The 23,988-nt window shown below is 35.2% G+C and overlaps 1 protein-coding gene across 5 annotated transcripts in view; it reads left to right on the forward strand.

Annotated features, from left to right (window-relative positions):
- Cntn6 (contactin 6) overlaps nt 1-23,988 on the forward strand; it is a 393,737-nt gene that overhangs the window by 339,807 nt on the left and 29,942 nt on the right. For all 5 annotated transcript variants that reach the window (XM_040738250.1, XM_040738246.1, XM_040738248.1 and 2 more), the window contains 5 exons: nt 13,158-13,333; nt 13,689-13,806; nt 14,390-14,548; nt 16,210-16,359; nt 23,865-23,935. In XM_040738250.1, coding sequence (XP_040594184.1) covers nt 13,158-13,333; nt 13,689-13,806; nt 14,390-14,548; nt 16,210-16,359; nt 23,865-23,935 — 674 coding nt within the window. The remainder of the gene's footprint in view (nt 1-13,157; nt 13,334-13,688; nt 13,807-14,389; nt 14,549-16,209; nt 16,360-23,864; nt 23,936-23,988) is intronic.

Raw genomic sequence — 23,988 nt, forward strand, 5'->3', positions numbered from 1 at the left:
GTTACTATGCCCTGAAAACTGAAGCCTTTCCTTTCTCATCCCTTCCTTCCACCATCTATTCACTCTAGCTAGAAGTCTGCTCCTTCCTAGTTGTCCATAATTTCAGGATGATGCCCTGTAATTCATCTTCCTTTTCTACTTGATATTGAACATTTGACAGGTATTATCTAACATCCCATACTTTCTGGATTGAGGTTATCTTTCTTTAAGTTAATAATTTACTTCCTCCCCATCTTCTGAATGTAATTATTGGATTCCCTAAAGAGGTATTCTAGTTTATATCTGTAAATATATATGTATAACAAACATGCATATATATTATTATATTAATTGTTTTTAACATTTCCAATTAATCTTCCAGAATGCTGTTATTATTTTGCTATACTTTAAATATTTTTATTTTTATTTCATAACTATTTGCTTATATGGTATATCGCTATTTTTTCTTCCTGAAAATATTTCCTATAGCATTTTCCCCATTTACTCTGAATGTACCCTTTCCTTTCCCAAACTGATTTATCTTCTTTGGTTCATTGTCTATGCTTTATCAATAATTCACAAAGATACCTTGTGAATCTTATATACTTATTCATAGTAAGATGAAGTTATTAAAAGTTTTATTAAAGTTCTAATAATGTTTAGAGCTTACTGATACGTTGCTTTCTGAATCAATGTGACCCAGCCTGGGTGAATTTTTGGCAACTTCCTAGCATCAATGTTAGATATTTTCTTGTTTACTTATTAGGTGAATCTGACAAATATCCACCAGTGTCCTTCCTTGCATCCACAGGTCCACCTTCCAGTATAAAGAGTTATAAGACATCCTGTGTGAATATGTTCAGTAGGATTCCCACCCTTAATTGTACCTTAAAACCAACAGCTTAGATTCCTTTTGCTCTGTACACTGTTATTAAACCTTCTATCACAATAGCAAAATGAAGTTCTTCCTTAAAATTTGATCAGCAGTGAATGAAACATTGTCAGCTAGTGGATCATGACTACTCTTCATCACCATACTGCATCTCACTTCCTTTCCCATTGAGGGTTACCACCCCAACATTAATCCTTATTTTCTCAATAAAATAATCCCACAAATAACAAAATAAAGCTATTTCAACAAAAATACCCTTTTAAACAATCTGGGAGGACTGAAATTATAATTTTCTAAAATAAAAATTGATAAAAATGTGAGATGGACAGGTTTTTATGTATGCTCTCACACATAACAACTTATTACTGTAGTCAAACATTAGCATGGCTGTTTGCATTCCTGCTTCTAATGCTTCCATTTGTGGTAAGAATACCCAAAGCTAACTCTTTTATCAAATTTCAAGTGCACAGTACCGTGTGGATAAGCCTGCCACCCTGCAGGACATTAGTGCTCTGTGGTTCCTCTACATAATAACTAACTGCTTTTGTTCCCACTAGCAGTCCACCTGTATTTCCCCCACCCATCTTCTCCCTGGTGTCTACCATTGCACAGAATTCTTTTATGTATGTGCCAATCTTAGATTCTACACGTAAATTAGTTCATACAATAACTTTTCTCTTCTTGAAAATAGACCTTATATTCTGGCTTATTTCTCATGTTGTCTTGGCAGATCTGTGCTATCATAAATAAAATATTTTTTGATCATTGGATTGAATAATTTTCCAATGGAACTCTGTTATGAAAGCCTGCAATTCTTTATCCTTTCAATGAATTATAGATGCAAACTATGCTTTTATATATTATTGTTAGTAATGATGCAGTGAACATGAGGCTCTAATAAGTAATAGAATACAGGATAATATGGAAGTTTTAATTTTTTGTTTTTATGAAACTTTCATATTACCTTTATTTTTTTTCCTAATGACTGTATCTAATTAACAACATTGTAAAGAGAACATGTGTTACCTTTGCTTCACAGCACTAACAACACTTATCTCTTGTCTTTTTGTTAAAAGCCCTTCTAAAAGGTGTGAGTTTTTGATTTGCATTTCCTTGATCAGGAGTGTTAAGTATCTTCATAGATACTCTAGACCATTTATATGTTTTCTTTGGGGAAAATGTGTATTTACTTACAAGATGAACTACTATCATGTTAATCATGGTCTCATCATTAAAGACAAAATGCAATTCCAATATAAGAATGTGGATATAAAAGTAAAGAGAAATAGGAAATGTTACCAGATTAGAAATCAGAGATATTCAGGAACTTAGGATGGAGAACATATTTCCAAAGTTTCCAGTCTTCACAAGTTATCTTGTAAGAAAAAAAAATCATAGGATAATATCACCTATTTGAAGTGTTATTTATACACTAGAATACTTTATATTGGTATCTTAGCAACACTTCCTGTCATGTTATAAATATATGTAGGCAGAGGCCAATGTTTGTACAGAGAAAAAAGACTGAAAATGTATTGTACATTGCGGTCCTTGGGGTGGAGTTGTTAACTTCAAACAGTCACTGTGTAATGATTATCACTCACAAATGAAGACTGAAACCATCTAATTAGTATACAAAACACAATTATGAAAATTATTAAATTAATTATGGTCAATGATATCAGACACACATTTGCTAACCTTTGGGGCTTCTAAACTGTTCTGAGAGATCATCATGAGTAATAGTGTCCTTTACCACTGACATAGAGAATAAAATTAAACTGCCTTCAAGAAAAACAGAGTTTGTTTTTGACAAGTTTTTATGTGATTAGTTTTCCCGCCTATTAGCAAGTTCATAACTGAAGATAAATTATGGAAATGCCATTGGCAATTATGACTTTAAATTTGAATAAAACTATTTATCAAAAGTGTCCTGAATGCTATGAAAATTTTCTTTGTATATGTGAAAAGCAAGACATATATGCGAAGCTATTTTGGTGTGATGACTTTGTGTTGCCAATGTAGATAAGAATTGGTTAACATTGATATTCCAAACTTTCTCATTTGTATGTGGGATATGCTTTAAAAAGTAATTAGTTCTTATTACTTGAGAACTATATGGAAACTCTCTCTGTGTATTGTTTAGAGCAACTTTCATTCCTTCTACCATTTTATGGCTGCCTCCTATTTTAGAAAAATTAACAATACACATAAAAATAAAGAAATAATAAAAATTCTTACATACATATCACATTGTACACAACATTAAACAACTTTTAAAAAATTATTACTTGTAGATCCTTACATCCTTTCTCGACTTTTATCCTAATTATCTGGAGATAAATTCCATACATCACATTTCATCTGTAATCACTTTTAATGTGTTTTCAAAACTTTGAGGAATTTTTGTTTAGCATTAAAGAAAAATAGATTACTGTCTTAAAAGTTACCAGCTTTTTCTCTAATATTGAGGGTTCTAATTTCATGATTATTTCATAAATATTAATATATATATATGTACATTCATCAAATGTACTGTATATTCACATGCATCTATACAACTCCTATTTCACATGAAATGTTAACAGGTATTAAACAAATGGAAAATATCCTGTATCTATCAAGAGTAGGAATTCTTGAATTAATGTATGTGTCTATAACCTAGGAATTCTCAAGCTTTTTTTATACTAAAGTATCCTATGGAACGCTAAGAATGTGTTCAAATTGCAAAAATACTAGTATTGTTGGACCACCAAGTTTACATCTGAAATTTTTTTGACTAATAGCATTTTAATGACAGTGAAATTTTCCTGCATCTACTATATTAGATATTTTCTGATGCTACATTTAATATAGTGTCAATTTTCCTAAAATAGAGATGTCATTTTAAATCTTTATCAATATTTTCTTAGCCTAGCATTTAGGATAACTACAGAAATCCACCAAATACTTATGAAAAGTCCACATTCTAGGATCTCCCTTGAAATCCCCTGAATCAGTATTATAGGTGGGAATTGAGAAATTTGCATTCTGAGTACATTCGACAAGAAATTCTTGTGTATGTTGAAACTCTAAAGTCACTGGCCTAGACATCTAATGAACATAGATGGTATATGCAAGAGGAATAAAATGATGTGAAATGGATTATTTTATCCATTTGTTTTCAAGATGAAGATGGTTATTGAATCTGAAAGTTTCAAAGTGGTAGTCCATCACAGTCCACTTCCCTTCATTTAATTTGAATAATTCAGACTCTAAAGCTATCACTTATTAATAAATTGCAAGAATTGTTTCAATATTAATGGATCTCAAGTAACATAAACTTCTCTATTGGAATATACCAGAATATACTCACAATTAGGAAAGGACTAGTAAACTAGAATATGTGAAAACATGTAAATTCCTATTTTTTTCTTTTTGGTCTGAGGGTTTTGAACAAATATCTTAGATGCTTCACTTTATCAACACTTTCAAAGGTAATGCAAATGAGGAAATTAATGTATTAAAAATCTTCTTTCCTTCCCCCTGTAAGTAGTCTTAAAGACTTCATATTTGTTTAACTCAAATATCACTCTTCCTTTCTGCAACTGTGATCTTGTCGTTCTAGAGTGTATATGCATTGAGTTTTCCTTTGGTGCTGGACACAGTTTAAAAGTGATCTCTCTAAGAGAATTATTAGTGCTTCTTGACTGAAAGTTACATACATAGTGTTAGGATTGTTCTCATGCAATTTGGAGAGGGGAACATGAGACCCAAGCTTTGCTTCATCTACACTGGAGAATCCTCACAGGGGATGCTATATTCAGCTAACCTCACATCACTTTTTTTTCGGATAATGTGTCTGCCTATACAGTTATTGCTCTCTGTGTACATGGTAGTTACTTTTTCCATTGATGTGATATGGCATAAGGGGTTGGTGGGGGCCAGGGAAGGAGGGGAGGGAGAGGGAACTGTGATTGACATGTAAAACAAGATTGTTTCTAATTTAAATAAAAAAAGAGAAGAGAGAAAAAATCAACTTAAGGAAGAAAGTATTTGAGAGGATATAGTCAATCATGGTGGGGAAGGCATGGGAACAAAAGTATAAGGTAGCCCATTTCCCTATGTTCTTATTGGGAAAACAGAGAAAATCAATTACTGGTGTTTGCTCGACTTCCTCATTTCCCCCTTCTTTATTTATCTTGGACCTTAGACCATGTCATAGTAGCACCCATATTCAGGATGCAATGTCTCGTTTAAGCTGTTTAGAAATACATTCAAATACATACCCTGAAGGTTGTCTCCCCAGTAATTCTAAATCTATTCAACTTGACAATGTGCCAATTAACCTCCTAATTAACTACCCATTTTTTATACTCAAGCTACAGGTATCTCTTTGAACCGTGTCTTTACTTTATACTTCCAATATTTCGCATATCTTTCAGGAACATTACACATTTCTTTAAAAAATACTTTAATAAACCAAAATTGTATGTGTCTATAGAATACAGAATGATGTTTTCATTGTTATGTTATTAAATTAAGGTAATTAACATATCAGTTATATAACGTACTTACTGCTTTTATGATGAAATTATACTAATTCTACTAAGAAAATGAGTATGCAATATATTATTACTATCTGTTCATCCTGCTGTTTAATAAACATTCAAACATTATCCTCCTATCTAGATGAAACTTGATTCCCTTTAAATATGTTGTTCCTATTTTCCCCATATTTCTGATCCCACCATCCTCTGGTAACCCTGTTCTCCCGTTTCCCACTGTGTCCCATACAGGGCCTCACATTCCACTGTTGTCTTGGAGTGCCTCATCTGCCTTGCCTATCACTGAACTTGCTCTGTGCTAATGTCTAGTGGTATGAGTAAGCACACACATGAACATGTGGGAATGGCTATATTCTTGGGCAGTAGCCTAGGATCGGATACTTGCTGGGCAGTAAACATGTGAGAAGGTGTCCCATTGTACAAGTTCGCATGTTCATGCCTAATGACTGTTAGGGGAACTTGATTCCCTAAGTGGGCAAGAAGGGACATTAGAATCCACTTCCATAGGGATGTATGTGATACGGAAAGCAGCAGTGGACAGCAACAGCAGAAGCTGCAGGTGAAAAGATTCTGAGAATCAGCACCTGCCTCTAGAATAAGAGCATGCCAGCTCACCCACCTCTTGCTGTGGCGTTTTTAGAAATGTTAACTCTTAAGTCTCAGCAGCAGGTTAGGAGCTAGTGTTGTTAAAATGTCTAGGTTTTCCCAGTAAAGAGACACAAACCATGACTCAATGATCCCACGTGGAATTATGTTGGTGGACAGGAGGAAAGGAAAGGGGGCTGAGAGGTAACCAACCCATGCCGAGCAAAGAGAGAGAGAGAGAGAGAGAGAGAGAGAGAGAGAGAGGGAGGGAGGGAGGGAGGGAGGGAGGGAGGGAGGGAGGGAGGGAGGGAGGGAGGGAGGGAGAGAGAGAGAATGATGAGAGTAAGAAAAGAGGAGTAAAAGAGAGAGAGAAAGAGAAAGGATGAGATGATGGGAGTAAGAGAGTAAACAAGAGCATAAGCGAGCACGGGTCAGTCCTTTAAAGGGGTCCTTTGCACCTGAATGGTTCTCACAGAACTCTGGGCTGGCGAGAGTGTTGCCTGAGGGCGTCCTGCCAAGTAACAGGGCAGGCCAGCATAGTACCTGAACCTTTCAGCTAGTAAATAGGCAACAAAGTTTGCCAGCAAATTACTACAAATAAAGAATATTTTTATGTTTGCGCAGTGCAATAAAGTGTTATCTATCACACAGTTGCATGAATTCTTCAAAGTTTTTTATAAAAAAATTCTATGAGTTTTAAATATTTCTGAAACATAGTAGAGCTAATATCCACAGGGCTAGAAATAAAAATTTAATTTGAACATTATTTGATTCAAGGAGAAGAACACTATTTTTGTATAGAGCTTTAGAAAAAACAATTATTAATGAGCTTTTTCTTCAAATTGAAAAAGCTACAATGGAATGAATAAATGACATTTTAAACTAATACACATATCATAAAGTCCCTCCAGCTTCCTATAAAATGTTTATGGGTTACAGACCCTATCAGAACAAACATCCATATTATCTCATATACATTACCTGAAAAGTTAAATAAAAACTTGCATAAAATAGATTTTACAGTAACAAAAGATGAAATTATTTTAGAATAAAAAATTCATGTTTATCTGTTTATTAACAGCCCTGATGTTATAAGATTTACACATCTAAGGTTATTTATCAGAAGTTAACAGAAATTTTGCAGTCTGAAACTGCAGTTAGTAGCTCTAAAATGTTATATTGACCTTAAAGGTACTTTGGAAAATAAACACTTATCAAGAAAAAAAGTGTTTTTCATGCATTTGCAAAGAGCGGTAATGTAGCCCAAGTAATTACCTCAATTGAAAATGGAGCTGCTAAAAATATAGATTGCACTGGTCTGATGAGTTTCCAGAAAAGCAAGTAAGAAAAATCTAATAACCAAGATACAAGTTGGATAAAGTATTTAGATTGTGTTTTATATAAAATATGATACTAAAAGCCTGTTTCTAGTGTATATAACTTGATCAAACTACTCACGTATCACTATCCCCCTTATAAAATTTTATAAACAGTAAAATATTTGAAAGAAAAATGGTCCTCATTCGTTTCAAAAACAGTCTTCCCGTGTCTTTCAAACTAAGGTCTGCTTTTATGTCACAGAGGACCGATAACTGGATTGTGAGGTCTAAGACTTTCGATGTCCATTGCTGTCAGAATACTTCATCTTCCCATTTTCATTCATGCCCTCCTCTGTGGCTCATCCAGGAATTTCTAGCAAAATGACTTCCTTACATCTACCAAACAGGTTTCTTTATCCAGATTCCTTTTAATTGTCCTTCACAATAGCGGATGCTACATGTAAGTTTTTCCCAGGTTACTGTTGCTTGCCATGGACTTCTATGTTAAAGCAATCTCTTTCCTACAATGAATCCCTCATTTAGTTTTACATATCATCCCTCACAATTGTATGTCTAGTACTTAACAGAAGAATGGAGAGGTGAAGAGTCCTCAATAAATATTTTTATACATTTAGTAGCTGGAACATTTTAGATACATTATAACAATTATATATCATGCTATGATTCTTTCTTATTCATGAAGATTTACTCATCATTGTATGGCCACTGAGGAATGCATATAGGGAATAATTAGTCTAGTACCACTGTGTGATGTCATAAAAGGAAGAAGTGGTTGTTATTTTAATGCTTAAAAATTAGTTTAAATACATGATCTAAAAGTTAATAGGGAGAGTTTGACTTTACCAGCACATCCAATTAGCCAAGTCATCTGCCCACAAATATTAATAAAATAGTAGTGATTTTTTTCAAAGAAACTACTAGAGGAAAACATTTCCCTATTAGTAAAATACTTTTAAATGCTAGATATCACTTAAAGACGTAAGGAAGACTAAAAAATGTAAATGGAAACAGTTATCAAGTCCTCTCTCCATACTTCTCCCTGATTATAATATAGTAGAATGTATCTAAAAAAATAAGAGTGTTTCTCACTAATATATTGCATTCTCTCTAATATACTCAGACATATAAGGCTCTCTTCCATCTTTATCATGGCTATTTTATCACGTTACTTTAAAACCCAAAATTATTACTTCCTATATTCCACTGATATATTTTTGCCACTATGTATTTTTTTGTTGTTGTTTTGCTTTTTGTTGTTGCTGTTGTTTTGATTTTTTGAGACTGGATTTCTCTGTGGAGCTTTGTAGACCAAGCTGGCCTTGAACTCACAGAGATCTGTCTACCTCTGCCTCCCGAGTGCTGGGATTAAAGGTGTGAGCCACCCCCACATGACTTGCCACTACGATGTTTTTATAGAAAAAAATAGTTTAACCTTCTGTAGATAAAATTAAGTGATACATTATATCAATCTGTTTCTGATGTTCTAACTAGGTTCACAAGTTGTATATTTTATATGGGATAGAAATATGTCTCTTAAATCTCCAGTGCTTATAGGCTCAAGGTTCAGGGCATACATATGGTTGGTCCCTGCTTGCTGGTGGGAATATTTCAGTTTTAAGAAAAGGCACAGGGTACTGATAACAAAGGGGACATGCCCAAGAGTCAGAAATGACATTTGTAAAAGACCCACTCTAGAAATAACCTGCAAACTCACTACTCTTAAAATGTATTGATCTTTTCATAAAGGATGAATCTTCACTACCTGAAGATTGCTTCATAAATGTTTCATCTAAATCTGTTCCTTCCCTTATTATGGTGACAAACCATAAATAAGTTTTGGTGCAAACATTCAAGATAGTAATAAACACTAATCATCTGATGATATGAATATAATCTCAGTGCTGGTTTGGTTTGTTGATGAAAGAAAAGAAGCCAAAATGTATGGAAGCTATTGATCCATCTTTAGACAGTCAAACTTTACTCTTTGGGTTTGCCATGGTCATTTAACTATTTTGAAATATCTTCATATATTTTTGTTATAATTGCCTTAAACTTTCATTCTTACATGTCTATTCCTTTGGTGATTTTACTTTTGATGGTAAAGGAATGTTTTTGTGACTTTTAAAAAATACTGCTTTTGTTGTTTATTTTATTTACTTATACATGTGTCTATGTGTCTGTGTGAGTATATGTGTATATGCGTGTGTGCACACACTGAAGGCAGTAACTAAAATGCCTATAACTGTTACTCTTCATTAGAACTCATGGAACCCTAGATTATTCTTGGAAATGACTTTGAAAATCAGTTCCATAATGTATTAGGACCTGAGAAACAATAGTTAGCCTCCAAAAAAATGTTCCTAAAGGAGATGTTTCTATGGCAGCTGCGTATTTTCATATGGAAGTATATGGATTCACAAATAGACACTTCCACTTTCATATTAATGTTGCAAATTCAACTGAAAGTGAAACATTCGTCAGAAGCATTGCCAAAATATGCTTCATTCATACTTTCAAACATAAGCCTGTAATTATAAAACAACATATATTTGGGTGTGTATAATCTTAGAAATGCAGTTTGTGTCATGGATTCTTAAGCTAATGAATTATTTAGAGTAATAGTTATATATTTCTATTTAATATTGTAGAATAAAATATAAAAATAGTGTGGCTTACTGTGTATGGAATTTTGTCTTGGAAAGTCTTTAACTTATTCCCACATGCACTAAGAAGAAATCTATCTGTAATTTAAGAACTGCATTATTAAATTTTGAGAATTTCATAAAATGTGTTTTGATTATACTCACCTGCTTCAGAATTACTCCCTCCACTTATCCTCTTAATGTCTCCAAGATCTACCCATCCTCTCTATGCTGACTACTTCATATCCCCTCTTCCTTTCTTTTTGTGAATTTCTGAAAATAAAAAATATTTTATTATATTTCCCACCTCCAACTCCTTCCAGATCATCCCTACCTCCCTGAGTTTCAGGTTCTTTCTCTGTGTTTCATAAAGAAAAAACAAACAAACAAATAAATAAATAAAATAAAAAGAAACAATAAGATAAAAATATCAAAAAAGTCACAAAAAAGTTACAGAATCTGTTTTGTGTTTCCCAACTACTCACTCCTGGGCATGGTGTCTACCTTGGAGTATGGTTCATATAACCATTAGGAAAAAAAAACTGATTTCGAAATAATGACAGGTATCTATTATTAAGTAGCTTCTTGGTAAGTGCTAGGATTTCATTTCTCCTTCTTCTTCTGCATAACGGGACTGTTTTTCTCTTTTGAACTTGTGTTGGTCAGGTGAATGTAGCTAGTCTCTAAGAATTTATATATCTATCAGCCCTGTGGTGTCTGAAAAACTCTGTACACTGTTTCCTTGGAGTCATAGACTGCCTTTAGCTTTTCTTTCTGCATTTTATTCCTTATAGGTCCCTGAGGGTTGAGGGGAGAGATTTGATAAAAACATCCCTTTTAGAGTCAAGTGTTCAAAAGTCTCTCATTCCATGAACACTGTCCAGTTGTGGGCCTCTTTGTTAATCCTCATCTAGTATAAGAAGAAGCTTCTCTGATGAGATCTAATGTTCTGCTCTATGGGCATAGCAGTATGTAAGTGGGAATTATTTTATTACTATGTTGATTTACTAGAATAATAGTAGTAGGTTTTCCCTTAGCCTCATGATCTAATCTAGTTTCAGGTTCTTGGCAATTTTGGCAGTGTCAAGTATGGATTCCATCTCATGGAGAGGTAATATATGGTGGTAAAAGGTGTTTAGTTGGAACATTATCTGTCTGATAATATTGTAGTTCCATTTAAATTCCCTGCATATATTATTGTATTTTATGAAGTTTCTATATTAATAGGTCTCTATAGATGTAGGAACTCAACATAAGACCCTGAATCTGAAAGAAGAGAAAGTCTGGAACAGACTTTCATTTCCCTAGAAATGAAAACATATGGCATAAAAAAAATGACCATTTAGAATACTGACAGTGAAGAAATAAGAACAGTGATTAATCAATAGGATGCAGCAAGCTAAATTTAAAAATCACCTTACCACAAAGAATAGCATCAGTTGAACAAATCAGCATCCTACAAAACAGGAAAAAATTTCACTAGTTTTACAATTTACAGAGGACTAACAGTTTGAATTATAAGGATCAGCAAACAGAACAAACCAAAAACCAAAAAACCAAAATAACACAAACAAACTGAAAACCTTGACCATCAAGAAAACAAAAGCCCACTGGGCGGTGGTGGCGCACGCCTTTAATCCCAGCACTCGGGAGGCAGAGGCAGGCAGATCTCTGTGAGTTCGAGGCCAGGCTGGACCGACAGCCTCCAAAACAATACAGAGAAACCCTGTCTCGTAAAACCAAAAAAAGAAAACAAAAACCCAATTTGAAAAATAGGGTATAGAACTAAACAGATAGCTCTTCAAAGATACACAAGCACCTGAGAAGCACTATAAAAATGTTTAATCTCCTTAGTCAGATAAATGCAAATTAAAAATACTTTAAGATTTGTCTTTTACCAGTCAGAATGTCCAAGATCATTAAAACAAATGAAAGTACATGCTGGTAAGGATGAAGAGAAAGAGCAATATTTATTCATTGTTGGTGGGAGTGAAAATGAGTATATCCACTATGGAAATTCATGTGAAGTTCTTCAAAAGCTCAAAATCCATCTACCAGGAGATGCTGCTAACCCATTTTTGGACACATACACTAAGGTGTCTATCTCTTATTAAAGAGATACTTCTTTTGTGTTCTTTGTCACTCTATTCAGGATAGCCAGAGATTGGAAATAGCTAGATGCCCATCACCCGATGAATGGATAGTGAAAATGTGTTAAATATATATAATGGAATATTATTTGATTGATAAGAAAAATGAAATTATGAGTTTTGCAGGCAAATGGAGGGAGCTAGAAGCAATCATCCTGGCTGGGGTAACTCAGAATCCAAAGAACAATATTGCCTGTTTTCCTTATATGCAGATGCTTGCTTATATGCTTTAGATATATATGTTCCTATTAGAATAAACAGAAATTAAGAAGCTAGAAAAGGACTAGGAAGAGAAAGTAGTTCTTCCAAGAAAGGAAAAATACCATATAGCTTCAAAAGACATAATGACGAAATTAGAATGAGAGTATTAAATGGGAAGGAGAATGGGAAGGCAGACTCAAGAAGAGAACATAGGAAAGGACAAATCATACTAAAGCACTTTTGAAAATCCGTATGGAATCAGCCTTTTAAAGTAACCATTGTGCTTCCTGTGTACTCTAGGATATTGGACAATTTACTGGATTATTTTCAATCTACCAGGGACCAAATTAAAAAAAATAACTGAGTCTCCCTCTCCCCAATTGATCAAGTACCCATAGTCCCTTCATAACAGGTGGGTTTCATGAACACCTTCATGATCTATGCTACAGTGTTGATTTGCTTGATCTAGTGCAAGCAGCCACAGATGCTATGAGGTCATCAATGAAGTAGCCATGTCATATCAAGAAAAATCCACTACTGGGGATCCCAAATCTCTGGCTCTGATGATGGTTCTGCCCCCTCTTCTGCTCTGTTCTCTGAGACTTGAGAGACAAGGTGATATAGAGGACTCATTTGTTTATAACTTTAAACAACAAAATGGAAGTACAAGATGTTTAAAAAACAGGAAGAATATTTTTTCATACTGAATATAATGGTGTTTTCTTTTTTGCATAAAATAGTAGCATAACATTAAAAATGTGTATTTTATAGCCACATGTTCACATTTTCTAAGCTTTTAAAAACTAATCTTTTCTCAACAGAGAGAACTGTCATTACAATACCACCTTCTAAAATGGATGTTACAGTTGGTGAGAGTATTGTTTTACCCTGCCAAGTGTCTCATGACCCCACCATGGAAGTAATATTTGTTTGGTACTTTAATGGAGATATAATAGACTTAAAGAAAGAAATGGCTCATTTTGAAAGAATTGGGGGAGTAAGTATCTAAAATTGTTAAGTTCTTAATAAGAAAAAGCATGTTGTACATGAATCCATGTAGTCCATAACCATTCTCTCCGTCATCATTTACAGACATAATCGCTAACTGTACAAAAAGCTGCATCTGTTTTTGTTTTGCTTTATTCTTATGTATTTCACAGAAATACTTGTGTTCTAGATGCAATTAAAGTAAAAGGGATAATAAAAGGGATCAATTATAGAGAACTATAATAATCTTAGTATATCTCCTAATTTCAAAAGTGTCTTATGTTTAATATCTACACAGCTGTAAAGAAAATGGGACCTGCTGTGTGTGATTATGGTTTCATCCTGCTTCCTCTTTCTGTCTTCAGGAATCTGTTGGGGATTTGATGATAAGGAATATTCAATTAGGCCATTCAGGAAAATATCTCTGCACAGTACAAACAACACTAGAACGCTTGTCTGCTGTGGCTGATATCATTGTGAGAGGTGAGCAGAAATGATGAAAGAGGGCTTCCATTTTTTATTCATGATCAGAAATGTCCATGCATAAATGACAGCTGTTTGAGTAATTAAATAAGGACAAGGGGATGACAGAAAACTAGAAATTATTTCCTGTTTTGTAAACTTCAGTAGTCTATCTTATGGGTTCTGTGGTGATGGCCAATAAATGACTGTGTTTATCACACAGTGCCAAATCCTAAAATTTAAACTGACCTTCTATTTGTAATAAGCCATTACTGTCACTGCAGAATACAATATATAGGATTTTACATTTGTCCATATTAGTTATATTTAATTGCACTATCATTGAGAAAGGATGGATATTAATATATGAAATCAGTTCGTGGTTATATGCTATCCAATAAATGCATTATTTGTATTCCATAATTTCTAGAAGTGATATAACACATCTGGATAAGACAGATGTTTTAGTATTTAATTTACAACCACTAGATTGTATTCATTAAGTAATTTTTTGTATATATGGCATGTAAAATAAGTCCTTCTAGTCCTCAACTAGTGTGTTTAAATGTTTACAACACAGCCACCATAAATAAAATTTTTCCAGGTCCCCCTGGTCCTCCAGAGGAAGTAAAAGTGGAACACATCTCAAGTACTACCTCTCAGCTGAGCTGGAGACCTGGTCCTGATAACAACAGCCCAATTCAAATATTTACTATTCAAACTCGGACACCCTTTTCTGTGGGCTGGCAAGCTGTTACTACAAGTAAGTGTATTAATATCTCATATTAATAACTTAATGATACACTTATTTGCTTTAAAGAAAAATAGGAATAAATAAGAGTAGATAGGGAGAAATAAACTCAGGTCTGAAATCAATGAAGTAGAAATAACAAAATATGCTATACAAAAAAATCAATAAAATAGAGTTGGTTCTTTGAAAAACTCAATTTTTAATCAAAATAACCAAAGGAAAGACATAGAAGATACAAATTTTAAAAACTGAGGAGTGGAAAAGTCATCCCCAAAATGATGAAATTCAGAGAATCATAAGGTTATATTTTAGCAGTCTTTGTTCTACCTAACCGCAAAACCTAAAAGAAGCGAATTAACTTCTTGATATATAGGGCATACCAAAGTTAAATTGAGATGAAAGAAGCCATTTAAACAGACCCCAAACCCATAGTTAAAAGGAAGCAGCAATTAAAAATATCCCAACAACAATAGCATCTAGGGCCAGACAGATTCAGTGCAGATTGCTATAAGGCCTTCAAAAGAGAACTAATGCCAATACTCCACAAGTTGTTCTGAAAAATAAAAGCTGAAAGATATTTCCAAATCTTTTTGTGAAGTCACTATTACCCCAATGCCAAAACTATAAAATAGGGACTCAACAAAAACAGAAAACAAACAAACAAACAAAAAGAAATTATAGCTCAACATTCCTCAGAAACAACAATGTCAAATTCTCAATAAAATGCTTGAAACCAAATTTCGGAGCAAATTGAAAAGATCACCCACCATGATCACATTAATTTTGTCAAAGTTATGCAGCAATAGTAGGAATATGTAAATCAATAAATGTAATCTATAATACAGTCTATAAGACAGAAAATATATGATCATTTCATTGCATGCAGATAAGATTTTTGAAAAAAGAAACCCAACTTGCCCATATTTCAACATAGTAAATGTACTTTGCAGCCAGCCAATAGTCAGTACCATTCTAAATGTGGAGCAACATGTAGCATTTCCATTCTGATTAAGAACATGACAAGAATGTTAACTCTTTCCATACCTGTTCAATGCAATGATAAGAAAATTGAGGGGGATCAGTGGATATAAATAGGAAAGGAAGAAGTCAAAGAATGTTTATTTGCAGATGTTATATTATTATTCATAACAGTCTCTAAAGACACCAGAAGGACATTCCAATAGCAGATAAATGCTTCCAGCAAAGTAACAAGATACAAAATTAACACAGAAAAATCAGTAGCCTTCCTATATTCAAATGACAAACAGACCTAGAAAGAAAGGATAGAAACATTACCTTTCATAATAGTCTTGAAAATCAAAATATCTTACAATAACTCTAAGCAAGTGAAACATTTATATAATAAAAACTGTAAGACTTTGAAGAAAAAAATTGAAGAAGTCTACAGATGATAGGAAGACTGCCCTCCCCATGATTATTGATCAGTAGGATTGACATCATGAAAATGACCAGTCTACAAGAAGCAATCAACAGATTCAATCTAATTCCCATCAAATTCCCCACATAATGCTACACAGAAATTGAAAAAACAGTAATTTGAAACTTCATATGGAAAAAAATGTAAAAAGCAAGCATAATTTTCTGCTTTTTCCTAGTGCCTATTCATGACTTAAGTCCTCAGTTCTGACTTGTTGTTTGTTTGTTTGTATTAGTACCTGAAATTCTCAGTGGCCAGACATATAATGCAACAGTAGTTGGTTTGAGTCCTTGGGTGGAATATGAATTCCGTGTTGTTGCTGGGAACAACATTGGGATTGGAGAGCCAAGCAAACCATCAGAATTGCTGAGAACCAAAGCAACAGGTAAGAAAGAGACCAATGTTTGCGGCAGGCATGGACGATCCTTTCTGTCATAGTTCTTAAAGAAGAAATTCTGTGCGTCTTTAAGGATTGTAAAAACAAAATTAGCATTGATGAATTAGTGTTTCTAGTTTTCAGAAATGTATTGGACCAAAACCATGTGCATCCCATTCATCCCTTTCCCACAATCAGATCTTGAATTTGAGTTGGCGTACTTAAACAGATGTGTCAAAGTAAGGGCTTTGCAAAGCAATTTGTAAAATATTTCCTACTCAAACTCTAATATGGAATCTAATTGGAAGGTGTGTTATGGTTTGCGCATTAGATGGTGGTAAAGAATTAATACAAAATCTATTTGGCTCAGCCAATACTCATTTGTATATGTTTTTCATCTCTGATCTAGTTATACATTCACTGATAAATATTATAATTTTTTCCCTGTGAAAATAAGGTAATTCCTAATCTCACTGAACAAGAATGGTGATTATATGCTGGTTCACTGAACAGCAGAACCCAAGTGAAACCTTGCTGGAATCATGTCCTCTTTTTATTTATCAATTTATTTTTTGCATTCTATTCCCAGTTCCCCCTCCCTCTTTTTCTCCCACTCCCTCCACTCTCCACTCCTCCCATCTGCTCCACTGAGACGGTAAGGCCTCCCATAGGAAGTCTAATAAGTATGTCCCATTATCTATCTGAGACAGGACCAAGGCACCTCTTCACCCCCACTCCCCAGTGTCTAGCCTGCGCAGAGTCATATCTTCCTAAATTCTTTATAACAGACCCTCTTTGTGTCTCCTCAGCCTTCACTTCTAGGGTAGCATACCAAGTCTTTTGTCATGAAAACCACATAAAATTCCCATTCTTTTTCAGCCAAGTAAATGTAAACTCTCTTTATTATTGTTACCTTAGTTTAAGAAACATGAGTTTAGTTATTCCAATAGTTTCCTGTTAAAGGAAAGTCATGTTTTAATTTGTTTTGTTTTTGTAGTGCTATGAATTGAACTCAATGCTTTCTCATACCAGTCAAGCGCCCTAACAGGCAACACGCATCCCCACCCGTCACCATACTTTTGCTTTAGAATTGATTACCGAAACAAAATAAATTTGAAAACACCGACACTGAATTAAATCATGCTGGAGTCTGAAGGTACATGGGAGGTTCCTTTTATTGAGAATGCACTAAAGAACAGGACCTAAGCTCTTTTTTTCTGACATTCTGTATTCGAACCCTTAGCTCTGATTTTTATACCCATAATTGTTCAAATAACACTTTACTATCCACCCAGATGAGCAGTAGCTTCAGATCCACCTTAGACCCAATGACTCTGGACACTAGCTTTAGTTTTCAGGTTTTTTTGTTTTGTTTTGCCACCTTACGACTTGTAGTTTTTTACAAGACTGACACCAGTTGTAAAGTTAATGCAGTAACATTTGTGTGTCTATTGTTACTGACCATTATTACTCTCATGAACCGTAAAATTTGGAGTACTGTGTCATTCTAAAGAACCTGCCCATCCCCTCTTTCTGGTAATTAAAGAATAACTTTTCTTCAATATAGATTTACTATCAAGATTAGTTCGTGATAAGTTCAATAAAGAAAGGAGAGGATGAAGACATGGTTCAAAAGTTAAGAACTTGCCCAGAAGGAGTGGCACAGGTCTTTAATCACAGCACTCAAGAGATAATGGATGGGGAACTCTGTGAATTTGAGGCCAGCCTGGTCTACAAAGGTAGTTCCAGGACACTTAGGGCTATTTCACAGAGAAACCCTGTCTAGGAAAAGAAAAAAGAAGTTAAGAGCGCTTTGCTTCCTGCTTTTCTGGAGTACCTGGATTGAGTTCACAGCACCCAGATTCAGTGGCTCAAACCTATCGATATTTCCAACTCTACTGCCCTCATCTAATTTCCATGAGCACCTGCACATGTCCCCAAATACACACACATAAATTAAAAAAATATGTTTCTTTCCACCTTAAACATTCTTTATTGTTCTGCTTTCTCCTCTTCATTGGGCATGCTTCTTACCTGTGCTGTTAATCCCCAGTACAAGGCTCATGTTAGTTGAATTGAATTGACAGAACAGTTTATAGAAGCTCATGGGTGTGTTTTCATTGGTGCAAATTCTATTATTTGTTCTCTGTGAGGGCTGTTGCTCTTTTTATGTAGCCAAATCTATTCCAAGTGACCATAATTACTGTCTTTGGAGTGTTGAAATGGTCTCTGCTTGGCCATCTGAAGCTTTCCTTATTTAGGTATCTTTGTCTTTTATATATATATTTTAATTTAAATTAGAAATAAGCTTGCTTCACAGGTCAATCCCAGGTCCCTCACCCTCCTCAGTTGACCCTCACCAACCCCTTCACTCCCCACCCAGTCCCTACTCCGCTCCCCAGGGAGGGTGAGGCCCTCCATGGGTGATCTCCAAAGTCAGTCATATCATCTGGGGAAGGGCCTGGGTCCTCCCCCATGTGTCCAGACTGAGAAAGTATCCCTCTATGTGGAATGGGCACCCAAAGTCAATTTGTAAGCCAGGGGTAAATACAGATCTACTACCCCAGGTCCCATAGATTGCTGAGGCCTCCTCACTGCACCCAAATTTAGGGGATCTGGATCAGTTCCACGCTGTCCTCTCAGCCATCAGTCTGGGGTCCATGATCTCCCTCTTGTTCATGTCAGCAGTTTTTGTGGGTTATACTAGCCTGGTCTTGATCCCTTTGCTCATGATTCCTCCCTCTCTTCAACCGGGTTCCATAAAATATGTTTTAAAAGGAAGAATTTTTCTGCTTCTCATTACATTGGAAACTAGAAAAAAAACCCACTTTATTTTAGTGTAAAACTATTATGTACATAACTAACTAAAGAACGTCTTAATACATGTGTGAAGTTGTCAACTACTTTATATATCCAGTAACTCTGTAGACATTGCTCTGATCATGCTGCTTTTGACAAAATGAATGACAATACTTAGACAGTGTGGCTTATATTAATATGAAATTTATGAATATCGTAAGTGAACAAAATGAAGAATAAATCGAACAAAAAATGTATGCTAAACAAATGCTGTCTTCAGAAGGAACAAAAGATTATCATACCACTATTTTATTGATAGAGCTATACATCTGAATAAAGAATGACGTGAGAAACTTGGGTTTCTTTAGATTGCCTCAATCACAATTGTCTGAAAGAAAATTTACATGAGTAGTTGAGCTTCCCCCAACACACACACACACACACACACACACACACACACACACACACACACTTACTTTCGTCTTTGATTGAAATCCTCAACCATACCCAGAAATCTCAATCCCAACTTCTGAATCTTGGACAAAAATGGCACCATGTGAATAACTTTACACAATTCAACACTTGGAAAGCATACACTGTACTTTATCCATTATTACAGATTTAGTTTGCTTTTGCTGTTATGTCAACAGAAAAGATATTCTAATCCTCCTAAATATGTGATAAAATCTTTATTCTGACTACCCACTCCCTTGAGGTACACACTAGTACTTCTTATGGTCACAATTTCCCTTCAACCATATTTACAACTTCTGTCCTCATAGACTTTGAAAAACACAGAGATGAATAACACAGTTTTCTTCTTATTACATCAGTATTAACAGTGTCTATTTCCATAGGGGTTATAGGTCTATTTAAATTGCTTATCTGTTCTTGATTTAGTTTTGGCAAATGATAGCTGTCCAGGAAGTTATCCATTTCCTTTAAATTTTCGAAATTTGTGGAGTACAGGTTTTCAAAGTATGACCTGATTATTCTCTGAATTTCCTCAGAGTCCGATGTTATATCCCCTTTTCATTTCTGATTTTTTTAATTTGCGTATTCACTCTCTGCTGTTTGGTGAGTTTGGACAAAGGTTTCTCTATCTTGTTGATTTTCTCAAAGAACCAACTCTTCGTTGCATTGATTCTTTGTATTGTTTTCCTAGTTTCTACTTTATTGACTTCAGCTCTCAATTTCCTGGCGTCTACTCCTCCTGGGGGGAGTTTGCTTCTTTGTGTTCTATAGCTTTCAGCTGTGCTGTTAATTCTCTAGTATAACTATTCTCCAGTTTCTTCATGTGGGCACTTAGTGCTATGAACTTCCCCTGTAGCACTGCTTTCAAAATGTCCCATAGGTTTGGGTATGCTGTGTCTTCATTCTCTTTGAATTCTAGGAAGTCTTTAATTTCTTTTTTTTATTTCTTCTTTGATCCAGGAATGATGCAGTTGTGCATTATTCAATTTTCATGAGTTTGTAGGTCTTCTGCAATCTGTGTTGTTGTTGAATTCTAATTTTAAAGCATGGTGGTCTGATAATATGCATGGAGTTATTCCAATTTTTGAAGCTGCTGAGGTTGGATATGTAGCCAATTATGTGATTTATTTTTGAGAAGGATCCATGTGGTGGTGAGAAGAAGGTATATTCTTTTTTATGTGGATGAAATGTTCTATAGATGTCTGTTAATCCCAGTTCGTTCATTACTTCTATTAGACACTATGCTTCTTTGTTGAGTTTCTGTCTGGAATTCCTGTCTAGTGGTGATAGTGGTGTGTTGAAATCTCCCACTATAAGTGTGTTGGGCTTTTTATGTGATTTAAGTTTTAGTAATGTTTCTTTTACGAATGTGGATGCCTTTGTATTTGGGGCACAGGTGTTCAGTATAGACACTTCATCTTGGAGGATTTCGCCTGTGATGAGTATGTAATGACCTCCTTCATCTCTTTTGATTGATTTTATTTTAAAGTCTAATTTGTTAGATATTAGGATTGCTACCCCTGCTTGTTTCTTGGGTCCATTTGATTGGAAAAATTTTTCCTAACCTTTAACTCGCAGGTAATGTCTGTCTTTGAGGGTGAGGTGTGTTTCTTGTATGCAGCAGAAGGATGGTTTCTGTCTTTGAATCCATTCTGCTACCTGTGTCTTTTAATGAGTGAGTTAAGGACATTAATGTTGAGGGATATTAATGACCATTGATTGCTCATTCTTCTTTGATTTGGAATGGTTGTTGTTGGTGGAATTATGTGTGGAATTTCACCCCTTTGTTCTTTTGGCTGTTGGTAGAGAGGGATTCTCTAATGCCTATGTTTTTCTGGTTGTAGTTAACTTCCTTGGGTTGGATTTTTCCTTCCAAAACATTCTGTAGGGCTGGGTTAGTGGATACATATTGCTTGAATCTAGTTTTGTTATGGAATATCTTGTTTTCTTCATCTATAATGATTGAGAGCTTTGCTGGGTATAGTAGTCTGGGCTGGCATCCATGATTTGTTAGTGTTGTTAGAATATCTATCTAGGACCTTCTGGCTTTCAGAGTTTCCATGGAGCAGTCAGGTGTAATTCTGATAGGTTTGCCTTTATATGTTACTTGGCCTTTTTTCTTAGCTGCTCTTAATATTCTTTCTTTATTCTGTATATTTGGCATCTTGATTATTATGTGGCAAGGGAACTTTTTTTGTGATCACTCTATTTGGTGTTCTGTAAGCTTCTTGTACCTTCATTGGCATGTCTATCTTAAGGTTGGGAAAGTTTTCTTCTATGATTTTGTTGAACATGTTTTCTGCCCCTTTGAGGTGGTTTTCTTCTCCTTCTTCTATACCTATTATTCTTAGGTTTGGTCTTTTCATGGTGTCCCATATTTCCTGGATGTTTTGTGTTAAGGATTTGTTGGACTTAAGAGTTTCTTTGGTTGATAAATCCATTTCCACTAGTGTATCTTCAACACCTGAGATTCTCTCTTCCATCTCTTGGGTTCTGTTGGTAATGCTTTTATCTGTAGTACCTGACTGTTTGCCCAGCTTTTCTATTTCCTGTCTTTCTTCATATTGTTTTTTTATTGACTCTATTTCCGTTTTCAAGCCTTCCACTGTTTGCATTGTTTCTTGCAATTTTCAATTTATCTTTTCATCCATTTGTTGCCTTTTATGAATTTTTTTGTTTTCTTTTTTCTTCCATTTCTTGCATGTTTTGGTTTGTTCTTTCTTCCATTTCTTGCATTTTTGGTTTGCTTTTTCTTCCATTTCTTGCACTTGTTGGTTTGCTTTTTCTTCCATTTCCTGCCTTTTTTGGTTTCTTCTTCCATTTCTTTCATTTTTTGCTTTGTTTTTCTTCCATTTCTTGCTTTTTTTGCTTTGTTTCTTCTTCCATTTCTTGCATATTTTGGTTTGTTTTTTCTTCCATTTCTTGAATTTTTTGGTTTGTTTTTTCATCCATTTCTTTGAGGGATTTTCCTATATCCTCTTTTAGGGCCTCTATCATTTTCATGAAGGTGGTTTTAAGTCATTCTCTTCTGCTTCATTTGCATTGGAATGTTGGAGTCTTGCTGGTTTGGAGTCTCTAGATTCTGGTGGTATCGTATTTGTTTTTCTGTTGCTGAGTGTGTTTTTGTATTGTCTCTTTCCCATCTCTTCTTCTAGTGGGTGCAGAAAGAGCCCCTTACTGGTCTGGTGGTTTGGGGACCAGAGTTCCCTTTTGGTGGGTGCTAGCAAGTCCAATAATCTGGTAGTTCTTCTATTCCTTGTCCTCGTTCTGGTCCCATGGGTGGAGAACAAGACCAGGAATCTGGGGCGCTTAGCCTACCACCTGGTCCCCTGGTCTCCCTGGATCTGCTAGTTTCCTGGTCTCGTTGGTGGGAGAGAAGTCCTGGAGTCTGGGGTGTTTGGCTCCTGCTGGGATTGGAAGCTCTGTGCAGTTCCCAGGCGATCCCCAGGCACTGGAACACAGGCCCAGATGCAGGGCCTGTTGTACTGGGTCCTGCCAGAACAGCTGGTTCCCTGGTCTCACTGGCTCCTCTGGTTTCCTGGTATCGTTGGTGGGAGAGAAGTCCTGGAGTCTGGGGTGCTTGATTCCTGCCAGGATTGGAAACTGTTCAGTTCCCAGGTGATCCCCACGCACTGGAACACAGGCCCAGATACAGGGTCTGTTTTACCTGGTCCTGCCGGAATAGCTGGTTCCCCGGTCTCCCTGGATCCATTCAGAAATCTTTTCTTTAATAAGTGAAAAGTTAAAAATTACTCTCATTCTCTCCAGAGTAATTTGAGTACAAGGATTTCATTTTAAATGTTAAAATATCCTGATGGTTAAGAAAGAAAAAACATCCAGCTTGTTTATTGACAAAAAATAATTAATTAATGTACTGCCTGAGTAACTTGTTTACAGCACAACTGTATAATTAGGCACTAAATCAGCAGTGTCACCGTTACCATCTGAATGCAACATCATTTTGCCAATTAGTAGATGATGCATAATAATGTCAAACACATGATGTTACTTGATTTTTAATTAATTTTGGAGCCAAGGTGCCCATGTATCAAACAAAACTGTGTCCTCTCTCTTAGAAATTTGGATATGTATAAACATCATTTATGTTCATTAAAAATTCAACACTCTCTCAGTCTGCCAGGGTGAGAGCTTTGAAAGGTGAAACCCTCCCAAACAGAACTCTTCTTGATGAAGTCATTTCTTTCAACCTAACCATCCACATTTCTTTTGGTTTTCTGCAGTCCCCATAGTGGCACCAGTAAATATCAATGGAGGCGGTGGAAGCAGGTCGGAACTCGTCATTACGTGGGAGGTAATTTTCTGTCCCACTAAGTTATTTTTGAAAGAGAAATATTGAGTTAGCCA

The sequence above is a fragment of the Mesocricetus auratus genome, unplaced genomic scaffold (genome assembly GCF_017639785.1).
Source record: "Mesocricetus auratus isolate SY011 unplaced genomic scaffold, BCM_Maur_2.0 Super-Scaffold_100676, whole genome shotgun sequence".
Taxonomy (NCBI): domain Eukaryota; kingdom Metazoa; phylum Chordata; class Mammalia; order Rodentia; family Cricetidae; genus Mesocricetus; species Mesocricetus auratus.